Source organism: Falco rusticolus, chromosome 7 (genome assembly GCF_015220075.1).
Source record: "Falco rusticolus isolate bFalRus1 chromosome 7, bFalRus1.pri, whole genome shotgun sequence".
NCBI lineage: Eukaryota > Metazoa > Chordata > Aves > Falconiformes > Falconidae > Falco > Falco rusticolus.
The window spans coordinates 18,594,678-18,620,532 of record NC_051193.1 but is presented as its reverse complement, the minus strand read 5'-3'; the positions used below and the strand labels follow the sequence as shown (position 1 = coordinate 18,620,532).

Below are 25,855 nucleotides of genomic sequence, written 5' to 3'. Positions count from 1 at the left end.
TACTGTAATATGGCTTTTAAACAACACTCTAGTTTAGTGCTTTCCTAAATCACACATTAAAATACTCTCCCCACTTCAATTATCTGTTTACATCACTATAGTGAGAAGATGCTCCACCATTTTTTACAAATACGTATGTTAGCTTCAATCCAACATCCTTTTAATGTTCATGTTAAGTTTGCATCTCTCTCCTTCTAAAACATAGGAGCAAAATGTAGAAGCTCTCATGGCAGACTGCTTTACATTAATTTTTAATTATCAACAATTAGATTTCCCATAAGTCACCTCATTGCATGACTAAAATTAAGCTATACTACTGAGGGACTACAAGAACAGTCTAACTGAAGTCAGTGAGGGGATTCCAATTTTTAAAGCCCTGTTTGAACGCAGCATTACTACAAAACAAGCCAAAACAACTTAAAAAAAAAAATCTTTACCTGAGTCTTCCCAGCAGCTCTCGACTTTAAGGTCTGAATTTTCTCAAAAACCAAGTTGACCTTCCTCTTTGTTGCATCGTCATTATCAGCACTTCTAAGACACAGACAGTACAAGTAAGCTATGATATATATGATCAAAGGTACTATTTTGTTAACATTAAAACAAATTCAGAGTGTCCAAACTATTGAAAATCACCACCATAGGAAAAAAAAACCCCAACACTCTAATGTGAACTAGTCAGAAATTACCTTAAACACTTCAAAGAAACCCTTTAAATGGAGGCTGCTAAAAATTTATATTCTATATTCTGAATGTTTAGAAAATAATTTAAAAAGTCACTGAACTCTTTAATTGCAACTCTCTTCTACAAGTCCATAGCTGTGGAAAGACAGGTATTCAACATGTATATTATTCAAACATACTGAAATTATAAGTAATTAGTACTAGGTTTTTCAAGTCCTGACTACTGCACCATAAAATAACACTTTAACAGTTCACAGACCCTGCTACATCAGGAATGCAAAGAAATTTAAATGCATCATGTATATTTTAATTCATTTCTCCTTCCCACATTTTTCAATAAGTTATCATCAGAAAATACCAAGGAAAAGAGTTACAGGTGGACAAAGGATTAAATGCACAGCAACAAGAGAGCTTTTGTCAAACCTTACAAGAAAACACTTTGTTGTTGTTGTTTAAAAAGTCCACAAGCTTAAGCTCCCATGAGGTATGATCTGAATTCTTCATGAACCTTCATATCACATGAAGTTTTACTCCAGAAGTATTTATAAGACAAAACCTATTCCGATTCACAAACTTAAACAAATCCTGTACAATACCTTCTGTAAGTCCTGATTGCCTGGGTATCTTGAGATTCTATAATGCCTTAAAGGACATAGCTGAGATGCAGAATTATGAAACAGGCATTTCATTTAATTATAGCTTTGATTTTAGAATTTTACATTTTGAAGGTAATAGAACATAAATATTGTGAAAATACAGTCTCCTCTCCAAAAGTTAATTATGTTTACTAACCCTTCCTTAAGGTAATTGTAAAGTATCTGTTTAGCAGTCTCTTCGTTAGTTTGCTGTGCAAGATCTTGTTGGCCTTTTAAGAGATCAGGAGTTGCCTAAAAAGACAAGATAAAATGTCAAAAGTTATAATCCTCCAAGGGTTGTAAATACAACCTGTACAATTGAAATTCTCCACTCTATTCTATACATAAACAAAAATGTTTATGTACTGTGGACCTAAAGTTCACAAAGATCTACAGGAGTTTCAGTTTGCTGCAAAAAAAAGCATACTCTACACCAAAAGAAAACAATTTTGCATGGAGTTACATATATTTCAGCATTCTACTTTTGTGCATTTATGCTTAAGAATCATCATAACATCATTTACAATAACCTTCTTTGGCCCCACCATCTTTCTTGACCCACAGAAGAATAAGCTGTTTCAGAAACCATATTTTCTATACCTGCAACTATGGGAATAACTTTTTATATTTACATTTCTCCAGAACAATTCTGATATTCCATTTGCAAGTGTTGCGTGATAGGAATTTGTTCTAATGAAAAGCATAAAAATATGCATTCAACAGTATGACCATTTTAGTATGCTAGAGTGCAAAACACAACTTAAAGAATAAATTAAAAATTACCTGTATATTAGGGACAGATGAAAATGTTTTTACAGAAATCTTTTTCGTTCCTGAATCAGATGGAACTGTGATTCGGTTTGGCAACAACAAAGTAGAAGTTACTGTTCTAATTTCCTCTCTCTTATTCTCTCCTGGGAGTGTAGACGACCTAAACATCAAGCTGTCTGTATCAGCTCCATTTTGTTTATGGTATTGCAAAGAATTGAAATTGCTGTTCTGAGTGTCTTTATCAGGCATTTGCAGTTTTCCAATACTACGAGCAGAAATCTTCATCTCTCTGGAAGGTGGTTTTTGATCTCTGGATAACTGCTTGTGAAGGCAAACTTTAGATGGTCTCAGCAAGTGCTCGGCTGACTTACCCAAGCTTTTACTGCATTCACCTAAATAATCTGAATCTACATCAAGCCCTAATGATAAGGCACTATCAACGCTTCTTGATCTTTTACGATCATCTGGATTAATTCTATTCCTTTTTCCTGACCTACCTCTTCTGTGAGGATCAACTTTCTTGTCAAACTTTTCAATTAGCTGATCTACTCCTGGAAGTGAACCAGTGTCAATATCACGACCAGTTCCAGGCAAAAATGGGATATATCTCCTGTTTTCATGCCGATTAACATTGTCTGCATAGATGGCATACTCTTGGTCATCAAGTAAAAATTTGTATAAGGAATTTGCGGAAGTGGGAGTAGCTGATGAGGACGATGATCTTCTTGAGTAATCCAATACTGGCCCAGCTGAATCTTGTCTGCGGAAGGGAAGAACATCTGGTCTAGATTTTCTTGTCTCCGGATATACAGTGGGACTAACACAAGGGGATCCTCCTGCAGATGAAAATGATTCTGAAACACACACTTCACTGGGGCCGATTGTGCCACTGGGACAATCCAACAGCTGCTTATTTTGATCTTCTGCTTCCACTAACCTGTTTAACTGTATCTTTTTTGAATTCACTTTGGTTGGCTCTGCAAGATACGTATTTGTTTTCTGCAGGGACACTACTTTAGATGAGGAAATCCAAGGTTTTGCTTCCGTTTTTTCATCCGCAAAAGATTTAGACTCACTGCACACAGAAGACTGGTAATTATCCAAATTCAAGTTATTTTTTTCAGGATCATAAGGCTGTAAAAGTTCAGGATGTCTTTGAAAGTTCAACAAATTGGAGGATTTCATTGTTCCATCTTTAAAATCTGATATTCCATTTTCCTTTTCATCCATATTGGTTATCTTTAGGCTTTTAAGCACACAGGGCTGCATGTGCTGCGTTCCAGGAAATTTTGTGTGTTCACTGCTTTTGTCCTCCAACTTAAAAGCAGTATTGGAGTCTGCGGCTGGCTTGCTTACAGTTTGAGAAATTACTTGCTGTTCTTTTCCAGAAGGAGGAGGATTTTCTGACAAACATCCTTCTGTATTGTTTAGTACGATGTAAGGATGTCCATCAATTCCTTGGACTCTAATACTGACACCATAAGACCCTGTCCTAGAGTTTTGTGCATTTCTAGATTTATGAGTCTCCTCACTCGTGAGTTCAAGAGTGACTTCATAGTCCTGCTGCATGTGCTTAAAACCAGAAAAATACGGCTCCATGATTATCAGAGGATTAGAGCTGAATAGAAGAAAAATCACAAAAATGTCACTGTTTTAAATACTCTACATTATTTCATTAATTACCATTCAGTGTGACTATGAAGACTAAGAGTAATACACAAACAAATCAATATACAAGAAATACAAAGTCCAAAGCAAATGCATAGTGATACAAAGACAAATGTCTGACTGCCTGATTCTGTATCAATTTAATGTTATTTTATGACTGTAAATGTTAAGAAATAACAACGGACAAGATTACCTACACAGAGTTGATGCTAGTTGCTTTTGAATCAAATGACTTCAAATAAGCAAATCTAGTACAGCTTTTTGAACCCAAACAGCTTTTGCTTTGGGTGTCTCCACTATATTTACTGGACGACTGTACCTTTCACAAATCAATGTTCATTCTATAGCCAGCAGTTAGTATCAGCCATATTAACATTTAAACATAAGCCCAGAAGAGCGAAACACAACCAGGCAGTTTTAGGTTATGAGTTTTGGGTCACTAAAGCACTGCAAAGAAGGTTGATATCCTCATGCCTTTGAGATGCGCTTTTATGTACCTGGTTTTCAATATTTGTTTCTAAAGACATCTGATAATAATTTTTTTCATTTATTATCTTGTTGTCATCCATAAGAATAAACTTTCCTACAGATAAATTTGACAATCCCCCAATTGTAGGCTTGTTCCAGAAAACTCCATTTGCTATTTTAAAACAGATATTTTGCTGAACAACAGAAATGGAATAATATGGCTAGTATATATTACCTTTTTCAGAAGCAATAGGTATGGTAACTCCAGCCTGTATGTCCCAAAACTGTTTTCAGTTCTAGAAAACAATAAAATAAACCCCACCTGCACTTCTAATGTTAAATGCCATTCTTTCTTTCTCTAAAAGCTGGTTTTGTGGGTGTTTTACTTTACTGTCCGTTGCATATTATGAGCCAACTGTCTAGTGGCAGAGGCAATGCAGTGACAGTAGGAGCTGTGTCTACAAAAGAATGAAACACAGGGCTGTCAGACTGATGCAAAACCTGGAGGGAATAAACTTTTGAACTGAGCTGGAGAGTTGAGTAATCACTGAAGCCTGACAAAACCAAGATCACTAATCAATGGTGAATAATCATCAAGAGGAAACAAACAACAGGATGTCTCATGGAAAAACAAACCTCCACAACCAGTTTCACCCTCCTGCGTATCTCAGCATGAACCATATCCCTCAGGTAATTCTAATCAACAGCAGAATTATGATTTTTTTCCCTGACAGTGAATTAAAAAGTTTGGCTTGATATTCATATTATGCTAGTTTCCATGCAAGTACTCCTTCTAGCAGGAAAGATCCCCTCAAAAACTTCTTCCTCTCCCTAAAAACCAACAGCTCCTCCTCAACAGGAGGTTTACTTCATCCAAAAAAAGCAGCAAGTTTCTCTAAATGCAATGCTACATGTATCAATAAATAATTTTAATGAAGAAAAAAAGCAGTCTCACAGTCAAAGACTTCCTTAGATATTAAAAGATTTGGTGAACTAGTTAAATACATCAAAATGAATTCAGGGGTTAAATTAACTTGGTAAAGGGAAGTAAAGAGACACTACAGATTTGATCTCCATTTAAGACCTCCTGGAGCAGGAACAGAAACAGAACAAGGGAAAAACCAAGATAAGCCAAAGAAAGCTAATCGAAGTGGAAAAATGAAGCAGCAAGAACAGTGAAAGGGAACAGCAAGGACCAATCACTTAAATTATCTTGGGCCTCCATTCTGTGTATTTCTCCATACTACTTTACTTTCTTTGCTGAATACTCATAACATCTCACATTAATTACAATGTTTCAATATATAAGCTGAGACAAAAATGACAAAGTAAAAATAGCAGAAGCTGATTCTAAACACCCAGAGCCAATGAAGAGATCTCCTTTGACTTAGTGGGCACTGAAATCAGCTTCTGAGCTGCACTGATGGTGGATGACACAACAAAGGAGGAAAAAAGATAGCACTGTACAGAGTTGTAACACAAACTATACACTGTATATCTAATGAATGGCTGCTGGAGGTAGGAAAGAAACCAGGCCCTCCACTCCATTCTTTAAACTGTTGAGTGGGTGCAACTGCATTTATTAATGTCTCAAAATGCTCAAGGCAACAAAATGGAACTGTTTTTTAAAGTTCAAAAGTTGTTTTCAAATAAAAGCAAGCATTTTGAAGTTTTTGTGCTTTCCATTTTTGTATTACCGTTACATTATACGATGTTGATCAGAAGTTACTATTACAGGTATGTAATGAGATAAAAATTTAAATTACTTCAACTTTTTGCAAAATAAAATTTATGCAATAAAGTTTCTCAGACTTCTAAACCAAATCTGCATGATTGTCTAGGGAAAGTGTTAGCAAGACACAATTTTGTAACTGAAAATTACTAACAAAGAGACATCAAACAGCCCATGAAAAAAAGCAACAAAATTCTGTATCTTCTAAAGAGCAAGAAAGTGTTTGAAGTGTCTCAATTAATGTTTTCAGAAAATACAAATTATTCAGAACTCTATAAAAAGAATTCTAGTTTGCAGAATACAGTGTGCTGATACTACTCTAAGTAAATTAAAATCACTCAAGGCGTATTTGCATGTGAACGTGTAAGTGAAAAAAATCATGATCTCTACACAGTTGGTAGCATACATCTGCAGTAGATGAATACATAAATGTCTTTTAAAAGGCTCTCCACTTGCAACTCTAGCAAGATTAGAAATGCCACCAACAAATTTAGAAAAATTACTTATGAAAGGTTACACTACACTTTAAAGCTGTATGTACTAGCAGACGTATAAAAACAGTAAAGTTCCTCTGAATTTGCCAATAGCGGTAACAATTAACAACCATAAGAAAAAGGCATTAATAAAAATAAAACAAAATTTTTTTAAAAAAAATCTTTAAAAAAAAGGACTTAAATTAATCTGCATGGAGAACAGATAAACAATAAATTACAATATGCCTAATTCCAGGCAACTGCAAAAGCTGAACTTTCAAACATGTTGCAAAGTTGCTAAAAATATTAGAGAAGGGGTTGGGGTGGAGGGGTGTCAAAACCAACCACGAAACACCAAAACCCCCAGTGTACAGTGGAAATAGAATTTAGGTTAATAATCTATCTTATATTAACCATTAATATATTTAATTTGATTTGTCTCTAAAACTATAAAGAAGTGTATTTGTCTTCTTCATGTGCATTACACTAATAAAACTTAATTTTACTATACAAAACAATAAAATCTTGTAGAAATCAAAGTGCTAAACCAACATTTTTTTAAATAAAGCATTTTATCTTTCTGGAACTGTGAAAAAAATTATATATATAAATCCCTGCTACATCTACAAGATAATAAGACAGCTGGCCCTACCATTCAAAGAGTTGAAGGCTTTATTTAGGGTTTTTATTTTATAGGATGTCAAGCAGCAGTGGATAATATACCCCATGAACTACATAATATCAAAAAGTTATTTTACAGTATACCAAAAAAATGGTTTTGCAATATTGTAAACATTTTTTACCTAAAAAACACATTACTGGTTTTCCTTACACACAGTCTTTCTGATGAAAACCTAAAGCCTCTAATAACATTAATTGTTTAATTAGTTATGGTCATATTTCTACACAAACATTGTACAGTTGGCATCTCAGGCTTTGGCAGGCTTACAGCAAAAGATTAAGATAAGAGGACTGAAGCTGTTCCCCTCCCATCTGTCTGCCCCACTCCTCTCATGGATGTCACCATGTCAAAAATGAGAACATCTGAAAACTCCAATGGCTGAGTATACACCTCAGCCACAAAAATTTGCAGACTGGCATACTGCTCAGGTAAATGCAATCAGCCTTGTGTTCCATACTATTAACAACTGAAATTCTGACATCTGATATGGTGGAGGAGCTGACAGCTAGGGACACTGACAGCTACAACTGTCCAGTTTTAATCTTCTTTAAGTCTGCTGAAGCCCTCAAATGTTATGACAGAACAGTTTGTTTACTCTTAAGCTTATGAAAAGAGGTTAGATATTTTAACAGTAGTTAGGAAGACAATTTCCCTGTTTGTGGGGCTGGCTTGTTGTTTCCTTGTAGTTAGTTACAAGCTCTTTTTTTAAATAGGGGGAGAGAGAAATTCCAGTTTTCATGCCAAACTAATACTTTTAATTTTACATTTATGTAGTCTTGCTAGTACTTTTATTTGCTGTCTCAGAGGAGTTTAAAAATACACTTTTCAGAAAACAGAAGCAATGATTCTGCATAAATTCTTAATGAGGTAGAAGACTCATCCCATTATTTTATATAATCAGTTATCTCCTATTTGTGAGGCAAATACTATCACAACAGCATATACAAATTGATCAGGACATAAGAAATGACTACTTCAATAAATTGTTTTCTCTGGAAAGCATTCTACTTGCTAAAACCACAGATGACATAGTCAAGGACATATAATCATCAACATCTTTCAGAGATTAAAAGTTCAGCAGCAGTTCAGAACAATGAAAGTATATTGACATATTCTGATTGGTAAAGTCACTGCTGTTCATACCAAGCTAAATTTTAATGGGCAGCAAATTTTCACCTGAAAACTTGCAAACAGTCCAGAAAAGAAATAGCCTGATTTTCTACAGTGACACCATAAATTTAAACAGCTGCATTTGCTGGTCAACCAGTTAAGTAAATCCAGTCATGTAGAGCAAGTCCAAAAGAACACAGAATTAAAGACCCGAGAAACACAATCAGGCATAAACAAAGCAAATTAATTTCACTAGGTAACACATTAAGTTTTACAGATAGCACTGGAGGGTATTCACTGTATACTCCGGAGAAGTTATTTTATTAGAAATTTCAGCAAAACAGTAACTTTCAGTCACGTATCTCCTTGAAAACTGTCAAGAGCTGAAAGAAACTGACTTAATGACTTCACCATGGACTCAGCCTGAGCCTACAGGCCTAAGCCTTTGTATCTACATAGGCCCTTCCTCATACTGAAACCCCATGAAAACCGTGTGTGGTTACATCCAGTTTCATCAGGCTACAGGGTCAAGCTCTTCAAAAAGTTCCAATATGTTGGTGTGCAAGACAATTACTTCACTTCAATGTTGTATGTTACTGACTTAGAAAATTTCAGCAATAACACTATCCCCAAAAACAGAAGTCCCAGCACACCCTTATCTCAGCTCATACAATCCTCCCTTCTCCTTTTGTGAGCCAGCAACCATGCAGCCACCACTCAGCTTTACTGATCCAAGGGGAGACAAAAAAAAAAAAAAAAAAAAAAAAAAAAGCACCATTTTCTATCAGATCAGCAAGTAAGGCACCAGGGAATGATGGGATCACCTATTTTGGCAGCAACGTGGCCTTGGACTGCTCAAAGCAATCACAAAATTCCAAACTGAATTTGTGTTTTAACTACATTTTCAGGGACAGAAAACTTTAAAAACTTCTGTGAATAAACAAAACTGGCACGCAAAGCAGTTCAGGCCTTTCAGTTTGGGGATTTCTTTTTAAAATAAGCTTTCATAAAGGTGTTTAAATACTCATTTTAAATAGTGGCCTCCAGTGGGTATGAAAGTCCCATGTTTTATCATTACTCAGAAGTGGTTTCATTTTTCTGAACAACTTATTTTTGCCAAAAATCGAAACTATGACATTTTTGTTTATAAAGAGAACTTGTCAGCAGAGGTTCCCATGTCTGAAAATCCAATACTCTGCATGTTCTTCTGTAGCAGTTTGTTCTTTGGTGGTGATATGATACTTTACAAAGAACCACAAGAGAGGAATACTTAAGGTTTAACAGGTCAAAAGCATGTTTTTTTTTTAAAATGCCTCCAAAACATTTCCTTTCACAGCTATTTTAAAGCTAGGTATCATGAGCTATGTGAGACCAGCCTACCAAAAAAAAGAAAACCCCTGTAATTTGGAACCCCAGTTTCTCTCCCTGCCAACACGAGCAGAAAAGCGTGCTTTTGAGAAACATACTCCTGTGCCAGACATGGCTGTTCCCTTCAACAGCTCTGCAGCCTTCCTAACATTACAGCTTCACAAAGGCATGGAATTGTGTCCACTCATCCATTTCAGTTCTCTAGCCAAATGTACAGGACAGATCTATAAAAAAAAAAAAAAAAAAAAAAAAAAAAAAGGGGTGGGGGTGGCAAGCCTTCCCAATCCTGTTAAATGCCATGCTCTGTATATGAAGCTTGCCCTTTATCCTGCCCATACATCCTCCTTCAAAGCATGCCTGTAATACATCTGCCATAAAGTACCTCACACTTTCTGCATCCAGCATGTGAGCCAGCTAGCTGCGCCAGACAGGCAGGGCTCATGTGGTATATAATACAGGCAGAGATGTTGTCTGGCATGCAGCGAGGGGACACTGTCCCACCAGTGGATATGTTTCCTGGCCTCCTTGAAGAGCCACAGATCCTTTACTGCTATTGCCTCACATTACATGTATGCTTCTTTTGCATACAACTAGTGAAGGAATATGGAAAAATAAAACAGATCTGACATTTCCACTTTTCCTATGGCACTAAGACCACTTCCTGGCTCCCTTGATGATATAAAAACAGGAACTCCCTTGTATCCAATATCATAATCCTGGAACTCCTAAGACTGAATCAGCTGAAGATTTTTCATTAAAGGAAGATTAGGGCATACCACACTGTCTTCTCTTTGGAGGAGTGAACTTTCAGAATTCTGAAAATGTAAAGCTATTAAAAGCTAAATTATCGAATTACATTTGGTTCCATGGATTTCCAAATTTTCTTACCAAAAACAAAAAGGCACTGCCTATATTATTTAATCAGTGCCTTTTTTGAAAAGAGGGATGTAACAGATTATGGATGTTTACTCCAGATTTTTACACATGCACAGCAAAATTCCAGGAAGGAACTATAAAATTTTTCCTCCAGCTTTACATAATATTGACCTTGCTCTCCAAGCTAAATAATGGATTCTCTATGCAGCTGACTATTCAGAAAATACCAGCAATATCACATGAAGACAAAGTGGGTATTAGGTCAATAACAAATGACAGTGCTATGGAAAAAAGACAGGAAATAACTTTAGGAGAGAAGAGGAAGGAAAAGAAAAGGAAGCAGACAGGATAATTCATGGAAAGAACAAAACTGTGAAGTTTTCACACTTGGTGGAACACAATCTCACAAACATGAGGGGAAACTTTATCACTGCCAATCCTACCTACAATCCGAGGCTTCTGCAAAAGGAAAAATGGGCCTGGGTCGCTGTCCCTTTTAGTCTATATGGAAGATAGCTCTGGGATAGTTGAGTTTACTTGATCTACTGCTTACAGGAGAACAGAAGGGAGAAAAGTGAAATTTTAAAGTTCCAGATAATGGAACTGTAAAAGAGGAACAGTGAAAATCACTTAAGAGCAAATTGACAACATCCAACAGCAGAAAGATCTGAAACAAGTCCGCTATCCTTCCAGTAGATTCCCTACCTCCATTTAAGACTTTTTGCCCTACTTCCAGCATGGTTTTTGTCTATATAAAATTATATTTGTATCATACCTGTCAGTCACTCCTTACAATTACTAGAAAGAAAATTATGATAGTTATAGAACACAGTAAAACTTCCACAGCAGTTTCTTCTTGTCCCTGTACTGTCTAAACTGCCACTCCCTGCCTAGCCCTCAAAACACAAAACTTTCAACAGGCCTACACAGATTTTCTAAATGTATCATGTCCTAACTATATGCAGGTATATGCAGGGTCTCTGCAAGCAGTAGTGGGGAAAAGAAATTACTCTGAGAGATTTATTTTATTATTGGTCAGCTTTTCTGATGTCATCAAAGACCTACCTAAAATGTCTATAAAAGAAGAACTGGAAAACAGACCACTGAATTTTAAAATACTCATTCCCTTTAAAAGCAGTCTGAAAGCTTCATGTCCCACCTCTTCTTCGTACTTGTTGGAATGAAAGCGACTGTGAAAAATTCTGTGCTTGAAAAAACCCATGAGTTGCTGGGAACCTAAGCTATATAGCATGATTATTCAGAACGCCATATACCAGTGCCACACCACAAAGACTTATGCTTGGTATCACACAAACAAAAGACCAAATCAAAGTATCTCTTCAGCCTCCAAGATAGGGCTGTCCTACTATTATAACAGAATTAATCTTACATATTTCATAAAAAAGTAAGCTAGCAATTTATGTTCTTCCAAAACCATTACATATAATGAACTGCACAAGCTATTTCTAAACCTAGTACTAGATCCCTTCCACTACCTTAGATACAGTCCCTGCATGCACCTATATTACTTACTGGTGCAGTGCTAAGAGAGAAGGACAAAGGTTTGACCTGCTGCATTCCACTATGGTCCCAGCACGGCATACCACACATTGCATTGTTACCTGCAATAAAATTCATACCTATTGCCAATCCAAGGTGTGCATGGTGCCCATATAGAGAAGTAAATGCTGGAGGACCCCACACCCACATGGCAAGTGGGTCACTTAAGCCTCCTGTTGAAAGCAGTAATTCCAGCCTCCACATGAGCAAGCCATGTAGGTCTGCACCTTCCATAAATGCAACATGCTTTTGTTTGGGTTTTTTCCTTTGACAAAGCTGTGATTAAATATGATAGTCATATGGCTTTGGGTGCATAATGGAAAAGGAAGTCCAGCCAGGAACGCATAAAGAAGTCTGGGGGCAGAAGGAAGCACACCATCACTGTAATACATTTTTGTAGTGAGTACTTCAATGTTTCTGAATCAATTACTTTCATTTCTATTCTGCGAAAAATATCGTTCTCTGTTCAGATTTTAGATGGCAGCGTAGGGATGGCATGCTAGAATTTCCTGTAGATGAAAATTCCAAATACCACTTTTCTTCCATAGCTGTTAGTGGAAACAAACAGCCATGCTTAGGTTCGCATGGACTACACACATGATTTTATTAATTTCTCCTGCAACGCAGTATAGCGAAGTGGATGAGTCTTGAATTTGCTGCTTTAGAGATGAGGATTTCAGTTTCAGTTCTGTCCACCAAATATTAAACTACCTTATTAAGATGCTCAGCTGATAAAACAATATTAATAGCCACCCTTTCAACAACAGGAAGAGAACTGCATTTAATAAAGGCTGTCGGTAGAAAGAACTAACAACAGCAGTTAGAGAAAAAAAATACCATTTGCTTGCTTACAGCTTGGTTCATACTCCCTCTGACTGAAAAATGTTGTGTGTGAGGATGTCTCAGTGTCTTAAATGTAATACGTCTTGTTCATCCTATGAAAGTATGTGACAGATCAGCCAAATGCTTGAGTTGTGTGACAACTAGCAGGTTTTGTTGCTTTATTTTTGGAGTTTTTTTCAAAAGGAAAATCTGCTTCAATAGCTGTAAGGCAACAACAAGACATTCTGGCAGATACTCAGGTCTCATAAATTGTCAAAGTTTGATTGAAGACAAGGACATATATTTAATTTTCTTAACCTGCTGTGTATCAATTAACATAGTCATAATTTCACAAGATTTATCCCCAGAGGAAACATGGCATGACCTACTAATCTTGCTTACTGAGTGGAAACTGAAGTTTTTTTAATGATAAAAATATTAAGAAAACCCCAAACTTCTCCAATATTCTAAATGATTGACACTACAATATGTTTTACATTGTTATTAAAAAGCCTCTTTTTCTTTATTGAAGTAATTATTTTCCAGATTCTCCCAAATCATAAACAAAAGGGAAACAGAGACAAAAAACATATTGAAAGTATACTAAAAAGGAAATCAACCTGTATCTGAAATACAGTTCCAACAGACTAATTCACATCACCTGTCTTGACTAGTCCCAGGTCCTGTATACTGCGATACTAGTTAAGTCACTGGAGGAAGATGGGTTACATTTGTTTATTACTAGTTACTTTGGTACAAGCTTTATGCAGGCACAAATACCTGAAGAAGTGTACTTGTACTACTATACTGTTTCACTCCCACACAGGCTTATGTACACTTGTACAAGCTCTTTTTTGCCACTAACACAGAATCCAATCTGCTGAGGTTATCTACTTGCACTTTAAGTATCCTGACACCACTGCAGTACAATTCACATTTATAAACTTCAAATACAAAAAGCAAGCAAGCAGCAAAACATTATACTTATCTTAAGAGAGTTAAGTATTGACCACGTTCAATTTTTCCTCGTTTCTATTACAAACTTGCAAAGGAGAAGGTTAAAACTAAAAAAAGTAATAAAAGTCACTAAGAGGAAATTTTATTTTATATACTCTCTCCTAGTTTATCAAATTCTAAATGTTCATATCTGATAAGTATTGACAGAAACAACAGCTGAGTGACAAAAGGATACTTACAGATTCTAAAAGCAGTTTGTGATTTCAAATACAATAGCTGGTTTGTGTCCAAACATCTGATACAATTACACTCACTCCACAAGAGAGTCTATATTGTTTCACTACATTTTCCTCCAATTGTCAGTGTTAGAAACTTTGTATTTTGTTCCAAAGGAAATTATCTTAATACATCCCAATGATATCACTATTGTTTAAATACAAGCGAGTATCCTGTTCATATTTTTAGAGGCTCAGGCAAAAACCTCAAGTTTGTTGAAATAAAGAGTCCCTTCTCAAAAATATGGAAAGAGAGTTAGGGCAATCTTTGTTAAACAGTTTTGCCAGTGCTTCAGGAACACAAAATTATTTATACTACTATCTAAAATAAATTAATAATTAAACAGGTTCCCCTACTCCAAAAATTATTTCTTGGCTTTAGATGTGACATAACACTGGACCTTCTTCTCAGTAATCCCACCAAAAAAGGACATAACCTTGTCTACAGAAATTACAGTTACAGCAACACAACAGATGCAACCAGCATAATCTTGATTATATAAATATAGCTTATTCCTAAATAAAATTAAGGATGAGCTATGAGTACACCTGCACGCAAAGACGCAGGTCTCATCTGCATAAAGACACACAGAAAAGTGTTAATCTCTATGGCGTTTGCAAGTACTTAAGTACAAAATCTACACGTAAACCAGACTTTAGGAGTCATATGTACACAGCCAACATCAGGCCACAGCCTCCTGTGTATTCAAGCTGGTTATGGCTCCCATTTTTCTATTGTTAAACTTTGTCTTAATTACATTTGTATTCTTCAAACACTTGGCTTCACACCCATCTAGTTTCTTTCAACCAACTCAACCATGCATTTTAAAATTTAAACACACAGTCAGAACTGCAGGCCCTGAGCCCAGCCACCACGAGACGAGATGATATCATCACATTCAGTCCGAGAGACATAAGCTGAGTAAAGAAGAGACAAGCTAGATAACTAACTCCACAGAGGAAAGGAGCTTCACAGTGTGCTGGTCTGCTCCACCAGGAGATGCACCACTTAGAAGGGCTTACAAAGCCTGTGCAGCCAAAGCTGCCTGGTGTGTACTCCGCTTGTTCACGGAGGACAGGTTTAACCAGCTCCCACAAGCAACCACTCTTCTCAGCTTCACACTGGCATAGCATAATTACTGGGGGGAAATAAGAGAGGTAGGGCTGCTTCTTTATGAGGCTTGAAGTGTTTGTGAAATTATAACATAACATTACATGCCGATTGTTCTTGTAAATAAAAGCTGTGACTGCTGAACATTTGCTCCCTGCATGTAACAGCTAATGGTGTGCAAATGACTGTATGAAGACTTACTCCAACCCATTACCAGTTGCAACAAGGCCTAACAAAATATTCTGAGCTTGATTCACATCCCTGAAAACATTCCCCCACCTCTGTATAAAAGCTCAAACTCTACCCACCACTTCTTATCTTGAAACAGATCACAAATCATTACTCACTTGAGAGTGTTTTTATGTACATAAATCTTCCACTCTAATAAACTTCATCAGCTCATAGAGATGTCTTTCAATAGAAATCAAAATCAGGTTGAAACACTCCTAAAGGCTACATAAACTCCCACAGACACTTGCAGAAGCCTTGTAAGATTATATATACACACACAGAAATACATAGGCACATATCTATATGAATGCGTAAGCATGGGCAGCCTAGCCAGCAAGTCTCCTGTTCATGGCGTATTTATATAGTTTCCACATCGACATTTTAGCTACATTAAAATGGTGTGTGCAATGTACATATAACTAAAGAATTATGAACTTCTGCAAATGCCTGGAGTCAAACCCTTGTCGTACTCAGACTGATGAGTCAGCTACCTGAATGGTAATGACCCCTAGAATGCCCAGGGACCCTCACAGAAAGGGGCTATTGTGTTAATAATTGAGGCATCTTCCAGTCTTACCAATCTCCTTGATTTTTTTTTTTAAGTCAAAGTGCTTTCTGAGACATTCTCTGCAATCACCTTAATTCCTTATTGTTCTCTCTCTACCCAAAACAAGTAGAATGTGAAAAGTTTATTCTAGAATATTCATTTTAAATTTCATATTGTCAATCTGGTTAATGCATCACAGAAATACAAAAGATGGATCAATTTAATTTAAAACAATTAATTTGGCTAAAAATGTAGAGGCATTTATGGAAAAACTATACTATGTACTTAAAATGTTTGGCTATAGATTTTGTCATCCACTCTATTTCACACAAAACAGAAGGCTATAAGCCTACATTTGGATAAACTCCTTCAAGGAGGCTGCCAGCTCTGTTGGCAGAGATGGTACAAGGTCACAGCAAATACACTGAGCTCTAATCCCAAACAGTGGTGATTCCATGACTACCATTCCACTAAATCTGTACCACATGCATTCCTAACACGTTAATTTCTCAGATTTAAACACTAAATTTTCATGCTTGGCTATACTGAAAATTACCACCATTCAGATTTAACTCCACTCAGAGAGTCAAAGCCAAAGCAGTTTCTGAAATGTATTAACATTTCCAGATAAACATGCCTGGAATAAACACTCCATGAACACGTGAAGCACCTTAGCTCTCACAATAACCTGGTGATGGCAGCATTCTCAGTGGGAGGATCTTCCATTCTTTTGCCAAGTAAGAACAGAAACAACAAGATCAATATTTTTCCTTCAGTTTTTGCACACCCTACCAATACAGCATTCAAGACTTATTAAAAAACCCTGTAAACCACCAAACCTAAGCTGAGGATGCATCGTCAGTAGTCTTCCTCAGTATGCAGTTTGTTGAGACCTAGCAACAAAACAGGAGGAATTCAAACATCTTTGCCTCATCCTGGCCATTCAAGACACAACACTGAATGACAGTGAAGACACATTCAAGACTCATCCCTATATTGTAAGGATGTATTCTTTGTAAAGCCCAGCTCTGAATCATAGCACTGAACTGATCAGGTTGAAGACAACCTCCTCCTATCCCTAAAAAGGAAGAAATGAGGCAGACAGAGAAAAGAAAAACTCCTTAAGCCTGCTGTATCTGAATACATGGACAGCAGGTAGATCCATCGTTTCTACTGCCATTCAGAGTTGCACAGAGGGTGAAGTAAGTGGGAAAAATGGCCCATTATTTTAGTGTTCATTGCCATTTCTCAGAAATCTATTAGCATCAGTGATTTTGACTGGATTCTTGCTAGATCCCCTCTATTAACACAAGCAGGCACTGCCATAGGCTGAACATTGTTTTGCATAATCAGGCTCATGCGCTTGACACTAATACACAGGTTTTCAGGTTATCAACATAGTAAAAAGGCCAGATAACAATGACATCGTCATCACTATGACTGTGACTTCAAAAAGCAGAAATGGTCAAACAGCAGCTGCAGAATGAAACTTGCAGGTCTACTTCTGTTTAGTTTCTGACATCAGCAGAATTATTTGGCTTCAAAATACTTAAGTAGCTATTTTTAAATAGTAACCTGCCCACTATGGTCCAGGCTGAATCTTGCGTTGCTCCATGACAAGAGGTTTAAAAATTCAAGTTTGAGGTCATGCCATTTCAACTACACATTTCAGGTGACATTGCAGAGCCCAGACAAACCAGTTTCACCAATACTCCCAGAAAGATCAACTTCCTATTACATACGGTAAACTAGAAGAAGGAACTGTCACAAATTCTTTTTTTTCAGCTTTGTCATGCTTTTACTGAGGTAAAGTTCCTTACACATGATATACCACAGACCATTTTTGCAGTGAATTAAATTCCACGTCCCCCATATATACCCTGTCAGGGGAACCTAAGTGCATTCTCAGAATTTCACTAGTGACAGTAAGATCTAGTAATGCAATTAACAGAAATTAAAATAAGCTGGTTTGCTTAGAGGTAATTCAGACAGCCTAAGCAGTCATCCCATTTAATAAATTCAAAAGCAAAACACAACTAAGTCAGATACTGAGAATAAAAACAGTTGTGTGATACACCCGTGGAGAAGACAGGCTCTTTGGAATATGTAATCAAAGAGGTAAACCCACCTTTTTCATTACTGTCATAACATTACTGATATTTGCTAAAATAATCCTTTCTAGTGTGTGTTTGCACTGAAGTGGGATTTAGAAACAGTTAATGTCAGTTGCAATTCAAGGTGTATGTAAACCAACTAGGAATTCTTCTCCAACGATTAATACATTTCAAAAATACCTCTAAACTGTAAAATGTAAAAATATCAGTCCCTTTATAAGACACATCATTTGAAGCACTGCATTTTAATCATCTCATATCATTTTTTTTAAACTATATCTGAACATTAAACTGAAAAAATATAATAAAAATCTTCTCTTATGTGAATGATATTCTAAGAAAATTTTTAATAAAAGTTAGAAGTATTGCTTCCTAATTTGGAGTTTTCTGTTTTACGAAGTATAGCTATGTCTCAAGAAGAATACCATACAATAAAAAGCAGTATAACTGCCTTTCCTAATACAACAAACTTCAACTCCTTTGTAAAACATGCTGCTTACTACACTACTAATGGTACATTCCAATACTGTATGAAAAGTTTTCATTTCCATTTATAATCTTTTCCCAAAAGCAGAGACCTGAGTTCAAACTAACACTCTATTTAAAAAAAAAAAAAAAAAAAAAAAAAGCTTATAGCAACTCGGTATACTTTTACATTAGTCAGCAGTAACCACATCTGGCTTGGTACACACTGTGAGCACAAGCACGTTTATTCTCAGCCTAACATGAGGAAAAAAAATGAGACAATTCAATAACCATGGCATTTCTAGAAAATATAACTGCTAGTCAAACAAGTTCTTACAAAGCACTTTTAAGAAGTAATCAGTGGTTTGGTTTTGCCATTTTAATTATGTTTTTATAAACGTTTCAAAGTTCTGATAAAACCATCTCTATAAAAACAGCCTTAACTATGAGACATGTGACAGACAGTTGTCAGAATAAGCATCAGACACTGAATCTATCAAATTAATATGGGTATATCACAAATCATTACATCCTAAGGGGTTTCTGATTCATCTACACGAAGCATTTTATATGACTGCGCACAAGTTAAACACAGTGTACATGCTCAGATAAATAAAGCAACTTTCAAGGATGGGTTTCCGCTATTTCTACTTCGACAATTTTTCAAACTGAGCTGCAGTGATATTTTAAAACCACTTACATGCTTAAAGAGAAAAACAGGAGAAAGATAAAAGCCATAACAACTATTCTTATGTCAACTGCAGATGCTAATCCAAACTCACCACAAAAGTTTTATCACAGCACTGATCTCCCCATAAAGTTGTCATCATATGGGAGGGATATAAATTATATCAGATGCCAAGTTAATTGGGAAGAAGAATAAATGGCTGAACTGCCATTATTTTCCCATGAAGAAGAACACACACAATGTGGACACACCCTTTCGCAAAAGTACGCTAATTCGTGGAATAAAAGGGAGATGAAGTCTGAGCGCCCTCAGCTCAGGAATGCCAGGAATCCCTGGAGGAATGCGTGCGGGCAGGCGGCGGCGCCCCCGACACACCGCGGTCTCGGCGACCCGCGGGGGGCTCCCGGCCCGCGGGGGGGCCCCTCCGCCCCGGACGGTGCGAGTTCACCTGAAACCGAAGGCCGGCAGCAGCACCCCGGGCTGAGGCACCGCAACCGCGGCTCCGGGGCGGCCGGTACACGCACCAGGGGAAAAGAGCCCCCAGAAAAGACTAAGAAATCCTGAAGTCTCACCGGAGACTCTTTTCCGGGCAACTCCCTCCCCGCTCCGCCGTTCAGCACGCCCGCCCCGGGGGCGGCACAGCCGCCGCTCGCCAGCGCAGCCCCGAGGAGCGCTGCGGGGGAAGGCCTGTCCCGGCACGGCCGGCGCTCCGCCAGACTCCGCGCGTTCCCAGCTAGCTGGTCGGGCAGGGAGAGCCGCGTTGTTCTCCCCTCACGCCTGGCAGAACCCCACGTCCTTGGTCTTTGGAAAGGCGCGTGTTTAACGGGGCGAGATGGAGGAGTGAAGCCAGCGACCCAGGGCGCCTCAGCGAGGGGAGCCACCCCCCCAGCCACGGCGCCCCGCCGCGGGCGGCAGCCCCTGAGGCGCCACACGGCGACGTCCCCTGTGCCCACCGCGCTCCGGTCACGTCGCGACCCAGCCCTGTCCGGCCGGCCCCGGCCATCTCGGCGGGAAGAAGCGGGCGACGAGCGCCCGCCCCCACCTCAGCTCCCAGACCTCCCGGCACAACCGGCCGCCGCCGCTCTCCTCACCCGTCCCAAGCCGCCTCGCCCTCAGAGGGGGATCCCCGTCAACTTCGTGCCGCTCTCGCCGCCGCCCCGCCAGCCGCGCTCGCCGCCGGAGCCGAGCGCGGACTGCCCGCCCCCTCCAGCGGGGGAGGGGGTGCCACAGCCGCCGGGACCGGGGCCGCGCCCGGGCCCTGCCGGGGAGGAGCCAGGCGGGGGGCGCTCCCTCAGGTGAGCGAGGGGCTTCCTCGCGCGCGCGCGGCGTTTTCCCGCCCGTCCGCCCGCGCCGGTTGGGCTCTTTGAGGGGGCGCGCGGCGCCTCCTCAGGCTGGTTCCCCCCCCCCCCCGTGACAGACACCCATAAACCGCACGCAGAGGGGAAAAGCACCCCGCTCCTCCGCTGCGGGCTGTGGCGAGCGGTGCCGGGACGACCGGGGGCGGCCAGAACAATGCCGTGAGGCAGCCCGGCCCCGAGCCCGGGTCCTGTCAGCGGGAGGCCGCTGGGCGCTCGGCTTGGCGCTGGCTTCCCAGCGTGCGGGGGCGGCTGGCGCGGCTCCCGGCGGCGGGACGAGCTGAGGCAGCGCTCGGGCGGGCAGGGCCGGGCTGCTCGGAACGCGTGGCGGAGGTAAGGGGGAAGGAGTGAGGCGCTGGTCCGCAGCACGCAGGCTGGAGCCACCGGGGCAGCGTGCCCGTACTGCCCGGGGGGCATCGGCGGCAGCGCCCCTGGGCGCGCCCAGGCGGCCTGAAGCGTTTGGGGTGATTTCCACAATGTCTTCAGCTAAACTGGAAATATCACAAGGTGTCCGCAGGTTTCCAGAATATTCTACATCTACAGTGAGAGCTGAAGTGCTGCCAGCGTGCCTCTCTCCCCAGGCCCGTGTGCAAGGGAAATCTAGGTGCTAAGGGTTTGTGGTTTACAAGTGTCACACAAAAGAATACAGTGCCTATAAGCATCTCACAAGAGTTGGGCCTCAGATAACTTCTTCTGCCCTCAGAATTTTTTTCTCAAGATTTGAACCCCTTAAATCACACAGCACTGTCAAGAAGAAAGGTTAGAGGAGAGAAAGAGCACAACAAAATATTGTAGGTCCATGTCTAGAACCGAGAAATTCAGTGAACATGAGGGAAAAAACCCCACCCAGTATATATGCATGAAAGCCACTTAGGGTCATTCTACAGGAATATGTATAGGCACACATCCTCTTTTCACATCCAGCTGTGCTGGAGCTCACTGCTCAAATTTCTGTCAGAGCTGCTCTGCTACTTACACATCTGACAAAACAAGCCAAGTTAGCAAACACTAGTGTATGGGATTGTATAGTATATAATTGTATGGATTTTCTGTAGAGAATGTCCCTGTCTTAATTAGGGTGTATAAACAGAAGAGGTTCAATCAGAAAAGTAACTGGTCCCAATACAGCATCAATATTGACACTTCTGGGGCGCTGTACCTAGTTTTAGGTTCTATGCTGGGAAAAAGAAGTTAAAGTTCACATGAATCTGTGATACATGGGAAAATGAGGTGCACTCAGAATTTTAAAAACACACGTATTTCAGTAGTATTCCAAATCAGTGTTCCATAAGGATCTATTTACAGCTGCAAGAAACAGTCAAAAGCAAAACCGGGAGACAGAAAAGGAACAACTGACAGCAATAGCTTGTGATAAAACAGTATACTGCTGGTTAATAAGTAGAAAGAACTGTAAACTGGGAATTGAACAAACTATAAACAGTTCTACAGAGGCAGCTACTGAGGTGTTTGCAGACATCTGACAATGTTTTCTTTTGCTGAGAGTATGGAAGTATTAGGTGTGGCAGGGGCTATAAGTCTTCTGTTGTGGAAAAACGCACCTCTGCATAACATACTAAATTAATTCTCCCTCAAAATGGTTGTTGAAAGCTAAGTCAGAGATGTATGGATTTTTCTGCCCTTGGCATTTAGTTGACTTGTCAGGAAAATGCTCATGAGACAGAGCAGCCAAAGTTGAGTTGCTGTCTCGATCTTTTACATATTTTACCATTTAACATTTGCTTTTCATATATTTTTTTCATATAACCAGAGGGCATGACTAATCTTGGAGCTGTTTAAGTTAAAGATGTATTAGTTTGCTTAGCTCCTTGCACTATAATATTCAGAAAGCAAGTGAAGTTTACTGCCCACCCCCTCTAACTGGTAAAACTGAGAAACAAGGCATGGAAAAGAAACAAAGTAATTAAACTCTTTTTTTTTTTTTTTGTCCTCAGGGTTACATGAGCTATGAGGCAAAGTTTTCATCTGAACTCAGACACATGTACAGGGCTGTATTTTATTACAATTAAAGTGTGAAGAAATACGCTGACAGTTTGTTCAGCCTCATATTGTAGTTTAGTAACGTGTGTAGGAATTGAAATCAATAAAAACCAAAATGCTTCATTAAAGAGGTATATACACCTATAATTTTCAGGTTATTGTTAGAGGTTAATTAAAACAGGTGTTAATCAATGACGTTATACAATAATACATTTCCATTCATTTAGAAGCAAACCAGAAAAAAACCTGTGAAATATCCATTTCTTGCTAAAACAACCAGGCTATGACGACTACTAGGAATTATTATATAGTCCATAATTAATTTTTTTCATGATTATTACCTATCACGTAACAGCTCAGAAGACAGCTCAATTGCTATCTGATGTGCTTAGCATTAAACTGCTTAGCAAACTGTTCTCTTGTTCTGTACTGAGTTTCAGAAAAAATATTTCATATGATAATTAGGCCAAGCCATTTTTCTTTTTTTTTTTCTTTTTATTTTATTGTATTTTTCATATTACAGGGGGCGGAAAATAAACAGAGGGAAAAAGGTAGACCAGCACAATTGCTAAAACTCTTATATTGGCTATGAGCATCCCATACTGAAGAGGAGAGCTTTGACTAGATTTTAACTACAAGTTCTATTCTACATTCTATAAGCCTTTGAGGAAAGCTTAATTTAAACCCTTTAAGTTTTCATTAAAACTGTAGTTTAAGTCAAACATTTTGTCAGTTTCTTAGAGATTTTTGGCATATTCTGAACATGAGTTTTAGAAGTACTTGGTATAAATAATGCTACAAACATTAAGACTTTGTTCACTAAGAGCTGTAGTCCAGCAGCAATCCTGCAAGAATACAAGGTCCAGTGAGGTAAGAATTTTTTGAAAGAGTGTATGCAAACACAGCAATATGCTAAAATTGCACCGAAGGCAGCGTTAGGTCATACACAGAATATCATCTCAGTGCAGGCTACCATTTCCTTTCCCACCCCTCATCCACTTTCTTTTCCTCTCCTTTAAACGAAGGCTTTGGTCCTTGTTTACAAAACTGGCTCGACACTGATTAATGCCTCTCTGACCAGGCAGTGTATTATCAGGCAGTTGTGAAATACAATACAAAATGGAGTATGCAGCTAAAGCAAAAACAAACAGTAATGCTCTAGCAGCTTGTGCTGTAGATTAATTCCAGCTGCTAGCTACACCAGCACACCCCGGGTACTGAGCAGCATTCCCTAAAATTCAGCTCTCCTTTTGCATTGAGTCAGACTGGATTGAAAGTTTGGGTTATTAGTGCTATATGCTTGGCTCCTAGCAAGATGCATCTGTCTCTTTCTGTTCAACTACACACTGAACTGAATTTTGACACTTTATTACAGACCCCTGGTTTCCTTGCAGGAAAGGATCTGATCCAATAATCACAGTGGAAAGAAAAAAAAAAATTAAAGTCTTTCTCACAGTATATAATTACTCTGCAACACTGCTTCTGACTCATCTTTTGCAATATATATAGCAAATTTCCTCAAATTATTATAAAATACTAGATGTCTGTTACTTAAGAAGTAACAAAATTATCTGTTATTATTGTATTCAGTAAGGTGTTGAATAGACATTTTTATCTATTTCTTATTTCAAGAAACCAGTCTTGCAGATTCAGTTCTTCTTTCTAGTCTACCATTATTTACACTGATTTGTTGTTTTCTCAAATTGTATCTCAACCATTTAAACAAACAACAAAGAACTTTTGAGTTATAAGAGCATGAGAAAATACCGTTTTATAAAAATCAGAACACTTTGGCTATCATAGAACACAAGGAACAGTTCTATTTTAAATGTCAAATTTACTGTGGTGTAAATTTACTTTTAGAGGAGGATTTAGGTTATTTGAAGGAATTTAATTTTACACTCTTACCAGATGCTTTTTAATTTATGACCTCTCTTTTTTCCTTGAAAGACAACTAACCAGAAAGGCGGGCCTTTTATTTTCCACCTTTCTGATTTTTTTCCCGTCTTTTCACCGTGGTCTTTCTCCTCTTCTTTCTCACTTGCTTTGCTCCCTCCTCCCCTTTTTCTTTCTGGGGGTAGCCCCAGTCTTTTACATTTGTCATCTCTTGTTCTCCCATACAGAGCTGTCAAACACACAGGGTACTGCTGATACAACCCAGAGCACTGGGTTCACTCTGTCTCTAACCCAAGCGCGCAATGTGGAGAGTTGTATAACAATATTCTAAAAAAAGTCTGAATAATCCCAGCCATTAGGGTAGCTATTCAGGAACATGTTTACATTGCAGGAGAATAAGATGCAGTAAATGAAATGTACAAAATGATAAGTTACGAGCTGAAGATTTAAACTATAACTTGTCTTCTATATAATTTAATTTCATTTTAGTTAGCTCAAGTTCACAAATACTCTTCCTACTAAATATAAGACTGTACATTTATTAATCTTACTTACGTACATAGAAATCAAGAGTGAGATTTCAAAGTTGCAAGGTGAGATGAAGAGAAGGTACTATTGACTTCAAAAGCTGTTGAGGGGAAAATACAACACAAAGTTTGATCACACATAATATGATAGTTTCAGTATTCATTTATCAAATAATATGTAGTCCAGTAATTAAGTGAATAATTAGTACTGATAGGAACTTTAGTTGAAGATTTTGGACACTGTTCTGTATCTAGCCACCACAGGACTTTCTGACCTCCCATTCTTCTCCTTGGACAACTTCTGGCTACATTCACATTTCTTCCTTCACCTTAATGACAGTCTTGCTCCCTTGAATAGCTTTATTCAAATAATCCTAGCAATGACAAAAGAAGTTTTTCCAAGAAGAGCCTGCAGAAATCCTAGGTACTACCAAGTGCATGTACATTAAAGATCCAGAAACCATTTTGCTATCTGCTCTGTGGTGCTCTATGTAGCTCCTCTTGGTCAAGTCCAGCCTGCTGGGGTTTAGCTGTGCCTGCACTGCAGGAACAGACTAGATTTTTTGGGAGTAGCATAGACTGAGTCTCTGTTTTGCACAAATACATAAAGTTAGTAATTTGTTGGCATTTTCAATATATTTATTTGAAGGAAGCTTAAAAGAGTGCATTGTTTCAGTCATTGCAAACGTAAACATTGATTATCGCAGAAACAGCAAAGTAGTAAATTATGCTTTCCCATGCTTATATTAAAGATTCCTATGCTCTTTATGCATGGAGCTCTTAAGAACTATTGCTCTTATCTATTTTATAACAACAGCCTTAGTATTAGGACCTTGTACTAGGAA

General features: G+C 38.6%; 1 protein-coding gene and 1 long non-coding RNA gene across 10 annotated transcripts in view; one reads left to right on the top strand and one right to left on the bottom strand.

Annotated features, from left to right (window-relative positions):
- CGNL1 (cingulin like 1) overlaps positions 1 to 20,438 on the bottom strand; it is a 63,879-nt gene extending 43,441 nt beyond the window's left edge. For 2 of the 5 annotated variants that reach the window (XM_037395896.1, XM_037395899.1), the window contains exons 1-4: positions 20,326 to 20,437; positions 2,100 to 3,705; positions 1,474 to 1,568; positions 438 to 531 (exon numbers count right to left, since the gene is read on the bottom strand). In XM_037395896.1, the coding sequence (XP_037251793.1) occupies positions 438 to 531; positions 1,474 to 1,568; positions 2,100 to 3,686 (1,776 nt within the window). In that variant the 5' untranslated portion in view covers positions 3,687 to 3,705; positions 20,326 to 20,437. Of the gene's footprint in view, positions 1 to 437; positions 532 to 1,473; positions 1,569 to 2,099; positions 3,706 to 4,458; positions 6,577 to 20,325 lie in introns of those variants that run through there. The other 3 variants (XM_037395901.1, XM_037395898.1, XM_037395897.1) reach the window with 3 other exon arrangements.
- LOC119151703 overlaps positions 20,421 to 25,855 on the top strand; it is a 40,136-nt gene continuing 34,701 nt past the window's right edge. For 2 of the 5 annotated variants that reach the window (XR_005105513.1, XR_005105510.1), the window contains exon 1: positions 20,421 to 20,529. This is a non-coding gene — a long non-coding RNA (uncharacterized LOC119151703). Of the gene's footprint in view, positions 20,530 to 20,599; positions 20,923 to 25,855 lie in introns of those variants that run through there. The other 3 variants (XR_005105512.1, XR_005105511.1, XR_005105509.1) reach the window with 2 other exon arrangements.